The 14,346-nt window shown below is 47.8% G+C and overlaps 1 protein-coding gene across 4 annotated transcripts in view; it reads right to left on the minus strand.

Moving 5' to 3' along the window:
* Nucleotides 1-4,819: 4,819 nt before the first annotated feature.
* The window catches only part of RFC1 (replication factor C subunit 1), a 131,688-nt gene continuing 122,161 nt past the window's right edge, over nucleotides 4,820-14,346 (minus strand). For all 4 annotated transcript variants that reach the window (XM_063922722.1, XM_063922742.1, XM_063922712.1 and 1 more), the window contains 4 exons: nucleotides 9,856-10,001; nucleotides 7,418-7,631; nucleotides 6,839-7,027; nucleotides 4,820-5,296 (listed from right to left, as the gene is read on the minus strand). In XM_063922722.1, coding sequence (XP_063778792.1) covers nucleotides 5,204-5,296; nucleotides 6,839-7,027; nucleotides 7,418-7,631; nucleotides 9,856-10,001 — 642 coding nt within the window. In that variant the 3' untranslated portion in view covers nucleotides 4,820-5,203. The remainder of the gene's footprint in view (nucleotides 5,297-6,838; nucleotides 7,028-7,417; nucleotides 7,632-9,855; nucleotides 10,002-14,346) is intronic.

Raw genomic sequence — 14,346 nt, forward strand, 5'->3', positions numbered from 1 at the left:
TGGATTTCCCAGCTGTTGCCGTGGTCCCCAGGTCCGATGGACCGACCCCAACTAACTCCTTCCCTTTATACGGCAATACTTCCATGTGCCGTATGGGATCTGTATCACCTGACCACTGTCGTGTCCATGACATCTTCTGGGTGATATGGACAACGTACTTATCTTGATGCCAGAGAGCAAATATCCCTCTGTGCATCTCACGTACATATATATAGAATGCATCCTATTAAATGCTCTATATGAATAAAATATTTTCAGTCAGGGAATCCGACCAAGCCAACCCAGCACTGCATCTCCAGGCTGATGGCGATCGCTGGTCGCAGTATAACCACCGTATGTGTGTATATACTTTTTAGGATATCTTTCCAGCTTCCTATCAGCTGGCTCCTTGAGGGCGGCCGTATCTGGAGACGGTAACGCCACTTGATAAGCGTGTGAGCGCCTTATCACCCTAAGGGGTGTTTCCCAACGCGCCCTAATTTCTGGCGGGAAAGGGTATAACGCCAATATTTGCTATCGGGGTAACCCCACGCATCATCACACACTTCATTTTATTTTATCTGATTCAGGAAAAACTACAGGTAGTTTTTTCACTCCCACATAATACCCTTTTTTGTGGTACTTGTAGTATCAGAAATATGCAACACCTCCTTCATTGCCCTTAACGTGTGGCCCTAATGAGAAATACGTTTGTTTATTCACCGTCGACACTGGATTCAGTGTCCGTGTCTGTGTCTGTGTCGACCGACTGAGGTAAATGGGCGTTTTTAACGCCCCTGACGGTGTTTCTGAGACGCCTGGACCGGTACTAATAGTTTGTCGGCCGTCTCACGTCGTCAACCGACCTTGCAGCGTGTTGACATTCTCACGTAATTCCCTAAATAAGCCATCCATTCCGGTGTCGACTCCCTAGAGAGTGACATCACCATTACAGGCAATTTCTCCGCCTCCTCACCAACATCGTCCTCATACATGTCGACACACACGTACCGACACACAGCACACACACCGGGAATGCTCTGACAGAGGACAGGACCCACACTAGCCCTTTGGGGAGACAGAGGGAGAGTTTGCCAGCACACACCAAAACGCTATAATTATATAGGGACAACCTTATATAAGTGTTTTCCCTTATAGCATCTTTATATATATCTCAATATCGCCAAAATCAGTGCCCCCCCTCTCTGTTTTAACCCTGTTTCTGTAGTGCAGTGCAGGGGAGAGCCTGGGAGCCTTCTCTCCAGGCTTTCTGTGAGAGAAAATGGCGCTGTGTGCTGAGGAGATAGGCCCCGCCCCTTTTTCGGCGGGCTCGTCTCCCGCTATTTAGTGAATCTTGGCAGGGGTTAAATATCTCCATATAGCCTCTGGGGGCTATATGTGAGGTATTTTTCGCCAAAAAAGGTTTTCATTTGCCTCCCAGGGCGCCCCCCTCCCAGCGCCCTGCACCCTCAGTGACTGCCGTGTGAAGTGTGCTGAGAGGAAAATGGCGCACAGCTGCAGTGCTGTGCGCTACCTTTAGAAGACTGCAGGAGTCTTCAGCCGCCGATTCTGGACCTCTTCTTACTTCAGCATCTGCAAGGGGGCCGGCGGCGCGGCTCCGGTGACCATCCAGGCTGTACCTGTGATCGTCCCTCTGGAGCTGATGTCCAGTAGCCAAGAAGCCAATCCATCCTGCACGCAGGTGAGTTCACTCCTTCTCCCCTAAGTCCCTCGTTGCAGTGATCCTGTTGCCAGCAGGACTCACTGTAAAATAAAAAACCTAAGCTAAACTTTCTCTAAGCAGCTCTTTAGGAGAGCCACCTAGATTGCACCCTTCTCGGCCGGGCACAAAAATCTAACTGGAGTCTGGAGGAGGGTCATAGGGGGAGGAGCCAGTGCACACCACCTGATCGGAAAGCTTTACTTTTTGTGCCCTGTCTCCTGCGGAGCCGCTATTCCCCATGGTCCTTTCAGGAACCCCAGCATCCACAAGGACGATAGAGAAATAGTTATTGCTTATGTTACACAAAGGTTGTGTTTTGATAAAGGTCAGTCTGTTGCTGATCTCTTTGGTTCACGCTGTTAACTGGTTTTAGTTAAATGCCATGTTGTACGGTGTGTTGTGGTGTGAGCTGGTATGTATCGCACCCTTAGTTTAACAAAATCCTTTTCCTTGAAATGTCCGTCTCCTCTGGGCACAGTTCCTATAACTGAGGTCTGGAGGAGGGGCATAGAGGGAGGAGCCACTTCACACCCATTTAAAGTCTTAAAGTGCCTATGTCTCCTGCGGATCCCGTCTATACCCCATGGTCCTTTTGGAGTCCCTAGCATCCTCTACGGACTAAGAGAAAAGGATTTACCGGTAGGTATTAAAATCCTATTTTTGGAAAGATGAGACACCGAAGGATCCACAATCGGAGAGGTCTCATAACGCGTCCTGCTATCTGCGGGAAAAGGATAGGAAGACAACATTTTTCTTGATACCTGAAATTTCGGGTCTGGATGTTTCCAGGCTGCCGTTATGAGTGCATCTAGCTCCTCCGAAATTGGAAAAGTCACCGGCAAGCATTGGTTGGTGCTAAACCGTGAAGGGCGTAAGGCGTCCTGCTCAGTCTCTTCCACCTGTAATACTGAGCGAATAGCAGTAATAAGAGCCTCTATACCCTGAGCTACTGGTTCAGAGTCCTCATACACCTGATTATCATCAGTATCCTGTATATCTACCACCGCCTCATCTAACTGAGGCATATCATCGTCCGATTCCTGCAACACAGAGGCTAGCAATCTCTTTTTAGAAACCTGTGGGGAGGGGGAGGGGGAGGGGGGGGGGGGCGGGGGACAGGACTAAAGAACGGGGCTTGAGAAGGGATTACCGCCCTAGAGAGGCCTTCAACTGATTTTGCCAGGGAAATAGCCCATGCTGGTTCTGGCTCCGGTACCGGGATAAGCTGTCGGAACCGGGCCGCCTCTCTATCTTCCCGAGAGGCTTTCAGTTCCCTAGTTAACAGGCATATAACCTCTGTGAGCTGTGTTGTCCCCACCAAGCACCTGTCACCCTTCCCCACACAAACACAGCAATAGGCAGAAGGGGAGGGAGGGAGAAGCGCAGCCACAGTAGCCCTATCTATCCTGCACGCTACTGTGCAAAGTCAGGCAGCTATAATAAAGTGTATGTGCCCCCAGTCCCCACTATAACTAGCTCACTGCGACCGGAGGTACTTCTTGTTCCCGCGCTGCAGCCTCGGAAATGGCCGCCAGCGCGCGCTGAGCCCGGCGGAGCAGAGCGGGACTAAGCTCCCCCCCTCTCCCCCGTAAAGGCGCCAAGTTCAAACCTGCAGCGCACCTCCAGCGGGATCCCTGTGCCAGCTCTGTGAGCCGCGCTGAGCGGGGGGGGCTAGAGGGAGGGGCAGGGGAGTGAGCCGCGGCCGCCGGAGAGCTGAAAAGCGGGGAGAGCGGAGGGGAGGGAGCAGAGACCAGTAATACATAGACAATAACGTACAATGAAGCACACTGATTGTTACAGCTTTGCAGCAAATAGTGCATTTACATGTCCCTGCTTTATATAGTTATATATAATAGCCACCACAAATAAAGTACAGCTTTGTTACTCACCGCTACTTCTTGGTGGAGCGGCCCCGACACACGCCGCACGCAGCGGTGTCCGGCCAGCTCCAGAGAGCTCAGTGTCTCCTTCAGCCAGGGGCCCATCCCGAGCCGCACGCAGCTGCGATGGGACCCCGCCGGCAGCTTCCCACGGTGCAGACTGGCAGTGGCAGAACTGCCAGTCTGTGAAGAAAAGAGAGAGAAAAAAAAAGTTCTTAAGAGAAAACCCAAGAGTGACCAGCTCCCTTGGGCACAAAACAAAGACTGGCTTGGAGGGGGGACATAGTAGGGGAGGAGCTAGCCACAGTGTTTGAGTTTTAAAGTGCCAGCTCCCAGTTACTGCCTACTATTTCCCCATTGTAACTGCGCTCCAGTGTCCCCTAGTGGATGAAGGAGAAATCAAAGTGACAGAGGTAATAATTAAGCTCCAATCAACCACATAAGGAAAGGGATTTTATTTAATGTAGTTCTCACATGATTTGCAGAATGAGGTTTCAGCCAAGATCAGCCCAATGACATAGAAAATCTACAGAAGGCGGACTCAACTAAAAGGACAGGCAATCCATCCAATGACTGAGTCTACCCAAGTCACATCAGCCAGGAAGAGGACAGACAGGATGAGCTAGATCATAAATAAGGCGGGAAAGTCGCAGTCTGTTTTCAAATGTGCAAACAGTATATACAAATAGTCCTGGAATCCATGAGTCCTACAGAGATTTCTTTTCTTTGTGTAAAGGTAGAGGGGGCCTGATTCAGAGGTGGCCACAGACGTGCCCGCAGCTTCGTCTATTGGCGTGACTTTATGCAAATGCAGCTAAAGTCCTTCCCTTGTGTACAGCCATGTGTCTAACTGTGCGAGCGTCTGTACATGCAGTAATACCGATTGGTGCGTCCTTAGACGCCACCATTGAAACCTGCACCAGCCCAGCATCTAAATACGGCCTCCTGTCTACATACGCTGGCAGCACTCCCATAACACGGACCATCTCTGTGCCCTTAGACATCTCCCTGTCACTGCCCACTGCATTCCCAATACACCTCTCCCTGCGTGCACCTGACATTACAACTGCGACTCCACCACCGGGACACATGCGACTGATGAATGCGCAGAACCAAGGAAAATTCTTCACCACGTCAGACATCAGCGGTGCGTCCTTCTCTGAATCAGGTCCAGAGCCACTGATTACACAAAGCATGGTCAGTGACTGCAGACACAATGCTCGCACTGTGAAACATGTCTGTGAAACTAGTTTTAATGAAGCTCTTTATAGTTACAATAAAGTATTATACAAAACAAAGTACTATGTATTGTCTATATACAGAAGCCAGTATGCAAAGTCTCTGTAAGATAGGTACATCTGCAGAAAGTGCTGGAGATTCTCCGGATAGATACGGAAGCCCTCGGGGTATAATATGACTGTATGTGGCTGTATGCTTAGCCGTTCCAGACTACTGTACGTGTCTCACAGTGCAACATCATCCTAGTGTGAGCGCGGAGCAGTCACTGCAACGTCCTCTGCTCCGTCCTGTGTCTTACACCCATCCCAGAGACGCTGCTTTATCCAGGTGAGGCATACTATCAGTACATGGGCATTTGTCACCCAGGGATCACATTCCGGCCTCACTTCACCTTCTTGCTCTTTGCTTTCCCCGGCTTTTTGTCTCCACTCTTCTTTTCTACTTTGGAAGGTTTAGATGTTTTTGCCTTTTTGACCTACAAAACACAGATGGGAGGGACAAAACAAAGACATTAGTTGTCAGTCCTGTAAAAGTCATGGCATTAATTCCTAATTACCTAGAAATGAATAAATGTTCCATCTGCACCAGGAAGACACAGTGGCACGGTGGTTAGCATTGCTACCTCTAGTTTCTTTTTTGGGTAGTGTACTTATGTAAATTAGATTTTTATTACTACAATCTGGAGAAATCTATGTAAAAGCAAGGGTAAATAAAAAACACTTTGCATGACTGTGGGAAAGTACATTTTGGGACAGATAAGTTGTCCTAAGATTTCCATGAAATCTCGGTACAGCAGATGTGTGTGCTGTACAGAAGACCCGATTGGGCCAGAAACATACAGAGGAGTCCTCACACACCTATCCTTTTTGCGCCAATGTTGCGAGACGCCTGGGACCACGGCGATAGTGACTCCTGTAGGGAGATGTACCAAACCTTGGAAGCAGATAAAGTGGAGCATTAAAAGTGGCAGCTGGACACTAATTGGCCGGTACTTTATCTCTACACTATCTCCCTCCAAGGTTTGCTACATCTATCCCATAATGTCCTATGTACTTCGTATTTTGTCACAAAGACACTGGTGTAACCACATAGATTAAGCAGAACGATGCGTGGCATGGGTCACCCGTATGGCATGGAGCTACCTGGCACAATTTGAGGTTTCATCTGTAATTGATTTTACTTCTTTTCTACAGTATGTTATGCTGTGGCGGCTCCATAGCTATGTGCAAACATATTCATACAGCGGGTGGTGAGAATACGAAGAGGTGGTGGCATGTTACCCATGTGACATTTATACAGCGGGTGGTGAGAATACGAAGAGGTGGTGGCATGTTACCCATGTGACATTTTTGTATGATCCTCCGCATTGTAATCTGCAATAGTTTGATATACCAGAGAGCATTACACCAGTGTCCCAAGCAGACCGCTCTAGTCCTGGTAACATAGGTGGGGTTTACCGAACAGCAATGGGGAAGAACATTATGGAATACTAACCTCATTTAATGATCGCATGCTCATCAAGCGGATAATACTGTATGATCCCAGGGACCACTAGACATACAGCACCGAGGCCCAACATAACAGATCTCAGACCTAGAACTCAGTAATAAAAGGCTAGAACTCCCTGTAACACATACACAGCTATTTCCAGCCCTGCTGGCTAAGAAGCTTTTGATTTCCCACTGGGTTATGAATTTGCTATTTTAATCCTGGAAATTACAAAGCCCAGATATGGCTGAAGGCCATGGAATGTAATTACTTTCTTACGCAGGTATGAAACCTCTAATAAGCATTATTAATGTTCAGCTACATATACTGTGCCCAGCGGAGGGCAGATCACGCTCAAAATGAGAGCGCTCAGAGCCACAATCAATGTATGGCTCTAATATGCAGCGTGATTAATCCTAGTGACATGGATCAGTAGTTACTGAGATACCACAGGAAACCAGCGTCAACTTACACTCGTGCAGAGGCTCCCAAACCCTTATGCTGCTGCTATTTGTCCCAGACCAGTTACCTTGATCATTGCATCTACGCCGACATCATCTTCCTCTTCTTTAGTCTGCGTTTCCTCGTTGTTCGTCTCCTCGCCATACTCAGACTCCAGTGCTGGGGTGGGGTCTCTTTTAGAGGCCTTCACCATTTGTAAGGAGTAAGGGGTGAGATGTGCTTCCTTGTTGTAGCCACGCGTGAAGGCCGCCTTTACCTGGAAGAAGCGATGCAGTATTATCAAATCGCTGACACTCAATGTAGCGCTGTACTACTAGTGTTATCAGAAGCTACTGGAAATGGACAATCCCCCACACACAGAGAAGCAGACCGCAGTGGCTTTATACAGAATTATTACTGTTCAAGCTCTGTACAGGCGTGGGCTGCTTTATACACATATATGGTTCTAGTGTATGGGAATCATTTTTATTTATTTAAATCCTTTAAAATCCCCCAGGGTGATAATGGCGATCTTATCTTGTGTGGCCCACTTCATATTCCCATTCCCTGCTTTATTTACCATATAAGGGAAGTGCTGCACTGCTATACATATCTAATGTATATAAACAGTATGGATATTGGTCATCAGCTTAGAGCATCACTGTACCTTGGGGTCAAGTTTGGAAAAGGGGCTGGGTTTCCCTCCCCAGCTAGTGATCTCCATGATGTTATCAAAGTCTTCTTTCATTAAGTAGTAAGTGTCCATTAGATCCACTACTTGCTGTACACCCTCTGCACCGCGCTCAGCCAGCGGCCACACCAGCTTGTCCCGCATGTATGACAGGTAGTCCAGGTTCAGGGCTTGCTTACTGGACCTGGTCCTGAGATAAAGGACATGTACAATACTTTGTAAGTGTGACGACCTATTACCAGACACTACTCACATTGTAGGACCACCGATCGCTATAACAGTCTCACAGCGCTACACATGGATGTGCTACAAAGGTCACCAGTGGAATAGAACACACTGTACAAACCCATCCCATGACTCTACCAGCCTTCACTTTGTTTCCCATTAGTGTTTAGTTAGGTGCTTTTATTACAGACACACGGACTGTGGGCTACCAGCTCCGTCATAGCTGATGGAGGCTTACTTAGAAAAAGTATTGGCCAGTACGACTTCTCAGCTACTACTTTATACAGGTCTGAGGTCAATACAGGGTGGTTAGCCAAGTGCCTTATGGCCATGAAAATTCCAATATGTCTGCAACAATGGGTCCTAGAGATTCTGCATCTCCAGACACCCCCGCACCATGTTAGGTTCAGCTCTGGTTCTTGCACTGAAGACCCTACTGCACCCATACAGTCTGTCCTCCATAGCTGCTCCATTAGTGGGGTCTTCCTTCTTCCACCTGGGCTTCCTCTATTTCTGGCCTTCCCAGGCTCATGTATCACATGACAGTCATTTTACAGCTTACTCTGCTTTATCACTCCGAGTGTTCCTCACCGCACACTGCCAAGGAGCAGATTCTTACCAAGTCCAACATGGTTCAAGCTTATAAAATACCAAGTGGAAGTACTGTATCCTTCTCTTCCTGTTCTCTGTGGGGTCTGTCCTAAGGTTGTCAGTAGTTGTAGCTGTCCATGCAATCACTCCCTCCCCGCTTTCTGGGGGAATCATATCTGTGATCCCTTATTACTATATATTTCTATCTCATGGATATGATTTGCTAAACAATAGAATAGGAAGAGGGTTAGAAAAGTTCTGAACAAAGATAAATCAGTTGCTCCAGATTCCACCCATGCATTTTGGGCAGGGGACCTGATTCTGAGGGGTGTGGATCATAGGGTCGACCATACTTAGGTTGACATCATTAGGTGGACAGTGACTAGGTTGACACCTGAAATCGGTCGACATGGTCATTAGGTCGACATGAACTAGGTCTAAATAGAAAAGGTCGACATGAGTTTTTTTTTTTTTTAAACATTTGTTGTTGTTTTCTGTGTAAAGTGTCTGGGAACCCCAATTAGTGCACCGCTTCGCTCACCATGCTTCGGGCAGGGTGCCTCGCTCCGGTTCCGCTGCGCTCGGCACATGTTACCGTTCCCAATTGTAGTCCACGTGGATCGTAAAGTATGAAAAAGTTCAAATAAAAATATGAAAAACTCATGTCAACCTTTTTCCATGTGGACCTAATTGCATGTCTATCAATAGTGGTCGACCTAAAGACCGGATACCATTCAGAGATGGGCGCCAGCAGCTGTGCATGTATACGCAGCCACTGTGCAAGAATATGCAGATGTTGCAGCCACCAGGAGCTACATTGATACTCACATAATCAACATCTGCTCCGTCACTTATGTACAAAGGCGCAACCATTGGGCGCACAACAGTTGCAGATAGACCCGAGTATCCCTATGGCTGCGCAGCACTGCCGGAGGAAGACCCCAGAGCCTTTACAGCAGTGTACGGGATCAGTCACATGGTGAGACACGCCCCTACAGCAGTGGTGGTATGTCTGTAATTTTGCCGCCACTCTCCGGTTACCTCCCCCAAACACTCCCTGACTGTCACTCACATTGTGCGAGCGCCATCACTAGGGCATTGTGACACCTGTGCCCTTCAACCTAGATGCATGCACAGACACTCTCTCTACTGCAACTAACATTGGGGCATACGTATTAACCTGGATAAGGCATAAGGAAGTGATAAGCCAGTGATATGTGCAAGGTGATACACACACCAGCCAATCAGATCCTAACTGTTCATTTACATATTAGAACGGATTGGCTGGTGCCTTTATCACCTTGCACATATCACTGGTTTATCACTTCCTTATGCCGTCTCCAGGTTAATACATCTGCCCCATAGTGTGTGCATCCTTCTCTAGATCAGTCCCATAGGTCAGGTGTGCTCACTTACTGGGGCACGAGCTCACTTACCCTTATTGTTTTTAACAGAAAAGAACATGATTTAAACAAATAACTCAGCAAGAATACACTGAATGGCTGTTTTCTATCATGATCTTACACTTTTACGTGGCTTAGGAAAAAGATTTAACACCAAAGAGAGATCACACGAGACCCTCCAGCTACAGCTCCTACCTCAGAGACGTGTGCATGGCCAGCTCCTGGGTGATGCGGTCGTGCTTCCCGGTGGATGAATATTTTCCTAGCCAGCTTGGAAAGTTGGGAAACTGGGACATGTAGCCCCTCATCAGCTCCCCGGGAAGGACACTGGCATATATTGCCTAAACAGAACAGCATACCAGTGTATTAGTCACCAATGCACTCTATACAATTTATTTACATTTAACAAGAAATTATATATATATCCAAAGCATGACCGCACCCAATGTGTCCGACACCACAAGTTACTGGTCAGTAAGCGGAGTGATCGCAACGTTGCCTTTCACTTCTGGGAAGATTATTATTTGTGGTTCTCTTAAGTAGCAGGGCTATAGGAATTTGTCCTAGATTACTACCCAGTTCTCCCACATACTCCTGGCCTGGACATATGCCTGCCTGGTCCATTAGTGTCACATCTTACTTGTGTACCTGTAGTACTGTGCCCTTGTGCAATCTATGGACATGCCTCAGATAATCCATTAGGTTTACCGTAATACGACTGCACGTAGCTGCCCTTTGTGTTGTTGTTTGAAAAAAACAAAAATAAACCAACATTGGGAAGAAAAGTGAATTTAAGTGTCAGCGCTAGCGTGAAGGAAGGTGATGGGAAAGGTAAATGATACGTTCCTTCAGTAACTGGTTGGAAACTTGGGGGTAAATTTACTAAGGTGGGAGATTTTTTTAAACTGGTGATGTTGCCCATGGCAACCAATCAGATTCTACTTACCATTTATCTAGCTGCTTCTAGCAGATAATAGATATAATCTGATTGGTTGCTATGGGCAACATCACCAGTTCTAAAAATCTCCCACCTTAGTAAATTTACCCCTTGGTACTTCTTAATTTTCCCAAGTATTTGCTTCTGACTAATGGTAACAATCCCCCAACAAATCTATTTCAATTCTGAAAAAATAAGATTTTAAACCTACCGGTAAATCTTTTTCTCGTAGTCCGTAGAGGATGCTGGGGACTCCGTAAGGACCATGGGGATAGACTGGCTCCGCAGGAGACATGGGCACTTTAAGAAAGACTTTAGGTCTGGGTGTGCACTGGCTCCTCCCTCTATGCCCCTCCTTTAGACCTCAGTTAGAGAAACTGTGCCCAGAGGAGATGGACAGTACGAGTAAAGGATTTTTGTTAATCCAAGGGCAAGATTCATACCAGCCACACCAATCACACCGTATAACTTGTGTATCAATTAAACAGTTAACAGTATGAAAAAATAACGTAGCATCAGTCCAACCTGATGGAACTATAACATAACCCTTATGTAAGCAAAACTATATACAAGTCTCGCAGAAGTAGTCCGCACTTGGGACGGGCGCCCAGCATCCTCTACGGACTACGAGAAAAAGATTTACCGGTAGGTTTAAAATCTTATTTTCTCCAACGTCCTAGAGGATGCTGGGGACTCCGTAAGGACCATGGGGATTATACCAAAGCTCCCAAACTGGCGGGAGAGTGCGGATGTCTCTGCAGCACCGATTGAGCAAACAGGAGGTCCTCCTCAGCCAGGGTATCAAACTTATAGAATTTTGCAAAGGTGTTTGAACCCGACCAAGTAGCAGCTCGGCACAGTTGTAGTGCCGAGACCCCTCGGGCAGCTACCCAAGACGAGCCCACCTTCCTAGTGGAATGGGCCTTGACTGATTTTGGTAACGGCAATCCAGCCGTAGAATGCGCCTGCTGGATGGTATTACAGATCCAGCGAGCAATAGTCTGCTTCGAAGCAGGGGTGCCAACCTTGTTGGCTGCATATAGGACAAACAGTGCTTCCGTTTTCCTGACTCTAGCCGTTCTGGCCACATAAATTTTCAAAGCCCTGACTACATCAAGGGACTCAGAATCCTCCAAATCTCGTGTAGCCACAGGCACCACAATAGGTTGGTTCATATGAAAAGATGACACCACCTTAGGCAAGAATTGAGGGCGAGTCCGCAATTCCACCCTACCCATATGGAAAACCAGATAGGGGCTTTTATGAGACAAAGCCGCCAATTCCGACACTCGCCTAGCTGAAGCCAAGGCCAATAACATGACCACCTTCCAAGTGAGATATTTTAACTCCACCGTTTGAAGTGGTTCAAACCAGTGCGACTTAAGGAAACTCAACACCACGTTAAGGTCCCAAGGCGCCACCGGAGGTATAAAAGGAGGCTGAATATGCAGCACTCCCTTTACAAAAGTCTGTACTTCTGGGAGAGAAGCCAATTCTTTTTGAAAGAAAATGGATAAGGCCGAAATCTGAACCTTAATGGATCCTAACTTTAGGCCCAAATTCACTCCAGTCTGTAGGAAGTGCAGGAAACGGCCCAGATGGAATTCTTCCGTAGGAGCATTCCTGGCCTCACACCAAGAAACATATTTTCGCCATATACGGTGATAATGTTTAGCGGTCACGTCCTTCCTAGCCTTTATCAGCGTAGGAATTACCTCATCCGGAATTCCTTTTTCCGCTAGGATCCGGCGATCAACCGCCATGCCATCAAACGCAGCCGCGGTAAGTCTTGGAACAGACAGGGCCCCTGTTGTAACAGGTCCTGTCGTAGAGGAAGAGGCCAAGGATCTTCTGTGAGAATTTCCAGCAGATCCGGATACCAGGTCCTTCTTGGCCAATCTGGAACAATGAGAATTGTTCTCACTCCTCTTTTTCTTATTATTCTCAATACCTTGGGTATGAGAGGAAGAGGAGGAAACACATAAACCGACTGGAACACCCACAGTGACACAAGGGCGTCTACTGCTACCGCCTGAGGATCTTTTGATCTGGCGCAATAGCTCTGTAGCTTTTTGTTGAGGCGGGATGCCATCATGTCTATCTGGGGCAGTCCCCACTGACTTGCAATCTGTGCGAAGACTTCCCGATGAAGTCCCCACTCCCCTGGATGCAGGTCGTGTCTGCTGAGGAAGTCTAGTTCCCAGTTGTCCACTCCCAGAATGAACACAGCTGACAGTGCGCTTACATGATTTTCCGCCCAGCGAAGAATCTTGGTGGCTTCCGCCATTGCCACCCTGCTCCTTGTGCCGCCTTGGCGGTTTACATGAGCCACTGCGGTGATGTTGTCTGACTGGATCAGAACTGGTTGGTCGGGAAGTAAGTTCTCCGCCTGACGTAGGGCGTTGTATATGGCCCTCAGTTCCAGGATGTTGATGTGAAGACAAGTCTCTTGACTTGTCCAGAGTCCTTGGAAGTTTCTTCCCAGTGTGACTGCTCCCCACCCTCTGAGGCTCGCGTCCGTGGTCACCAGGATCCAATCCTGAATGCCAAACCTGCGTCCTTCCAAAAGGTGAGCACTCTGCAGCCACCACAGGAGAGATACCCTGGCCCTGGGGGACAGGGTGATCCGCTGATGAATTTGTAGATGTGACACGGACCACTTGTCCAATAGGTCCCATTGGAAAGTCCTTGCATGGAACCTGCCGAAGGGAATGGCCTCGTATGTTGCCACCATGTTTCCCAGGACTTGAGTGCAATGATGCACAGACACTTGTTTTGGCTTCAATAGGTTCTTGACTAGAGTCATGAGTTCCTGAGCTTTTTCTATCGGGAGAAAAACCTTTCTGGTCTGTGTCCAGAACCATGCCCAAGAAGCTCAGACGAGTCGTAGGAACCAGCTGCGACTTACACCTTCACTGAAAGTGACACACTGTTCAGTAACTTCTCTCTTGATCTCGCTTTTATGAGGAGATCATCCAAGTACGGGATAATTGTGACACCCTGCTTGCGCAGGAGCACCATCATTTCCGTCATTACCTTGGTGAAAATCCTCGGGGCCGTGGAAAGCCCAAACGGCAACGTCTGAAATGGGTAATGACAATCCTGTACCGCAAATCTCAGGTACGCCTGATGACGTGGATATATGGGAACATGAAGGTATGCAATCCTATATGTCCAGGGATACCATAAAATCCCCCCCTTCCAGGCTGGCGATGACCGCTCTGAGCGATTCCATTTTGAACTTGAATCGTTTTAAGTATAGGTTCAGGGATTTTAAATTCAATATGGATCTGACCAAACCGTCCGGTTTCGGAACTACAAACAGGGTGGAGTAGTATCCCTTCCCTCTCTGAAGTAGGGGAACTTCGACCACCACTTGTTGAAGACACAATTTGTGAATAGCATTTAACACTATCTTCCTTTCTAGGGGAGAAGTCGGTAGAGCCGATTTGAAAAACCGGCGAGGAGGCACCTCTTCGAATTCCAGCTTGTATACCTGAGAAACAATTTCTATTGCCCAGGGATCCACCTGTGAGTGAACCCAGATGTGGCTGAAAAGTCGAAGACGTGCCCCCACTGGGGCGGACTCCCCCAGCGGAGCCCCAGCGTCATGCGGTGGATTTTGCAGAGGCCGGGGAGGATTTCTGTTCCTGGGAACTAGCTGTGCTGTGCAGCTTTTTACCTCTGCCCTTACCTCTGGCAAGAAAGGACGATCCACGCACTCTTTTGCTTTTATTTGAACGAAAGGA

Source organism: Pseudophryne corroboree, chromosome 1 (genome assembly GCF_028390025.1).
Source record: "Pseudophryne corroboree isolate aPseCor3 chromosome 1, aPseCor3.hap2, whole genome shotgun sequence".
NCBI lineage: Eukaryota > Metazoa > Chordata > Amphibia > Anura > Myobatrachidae > Pseudophryne > Pseudophryne corroboree.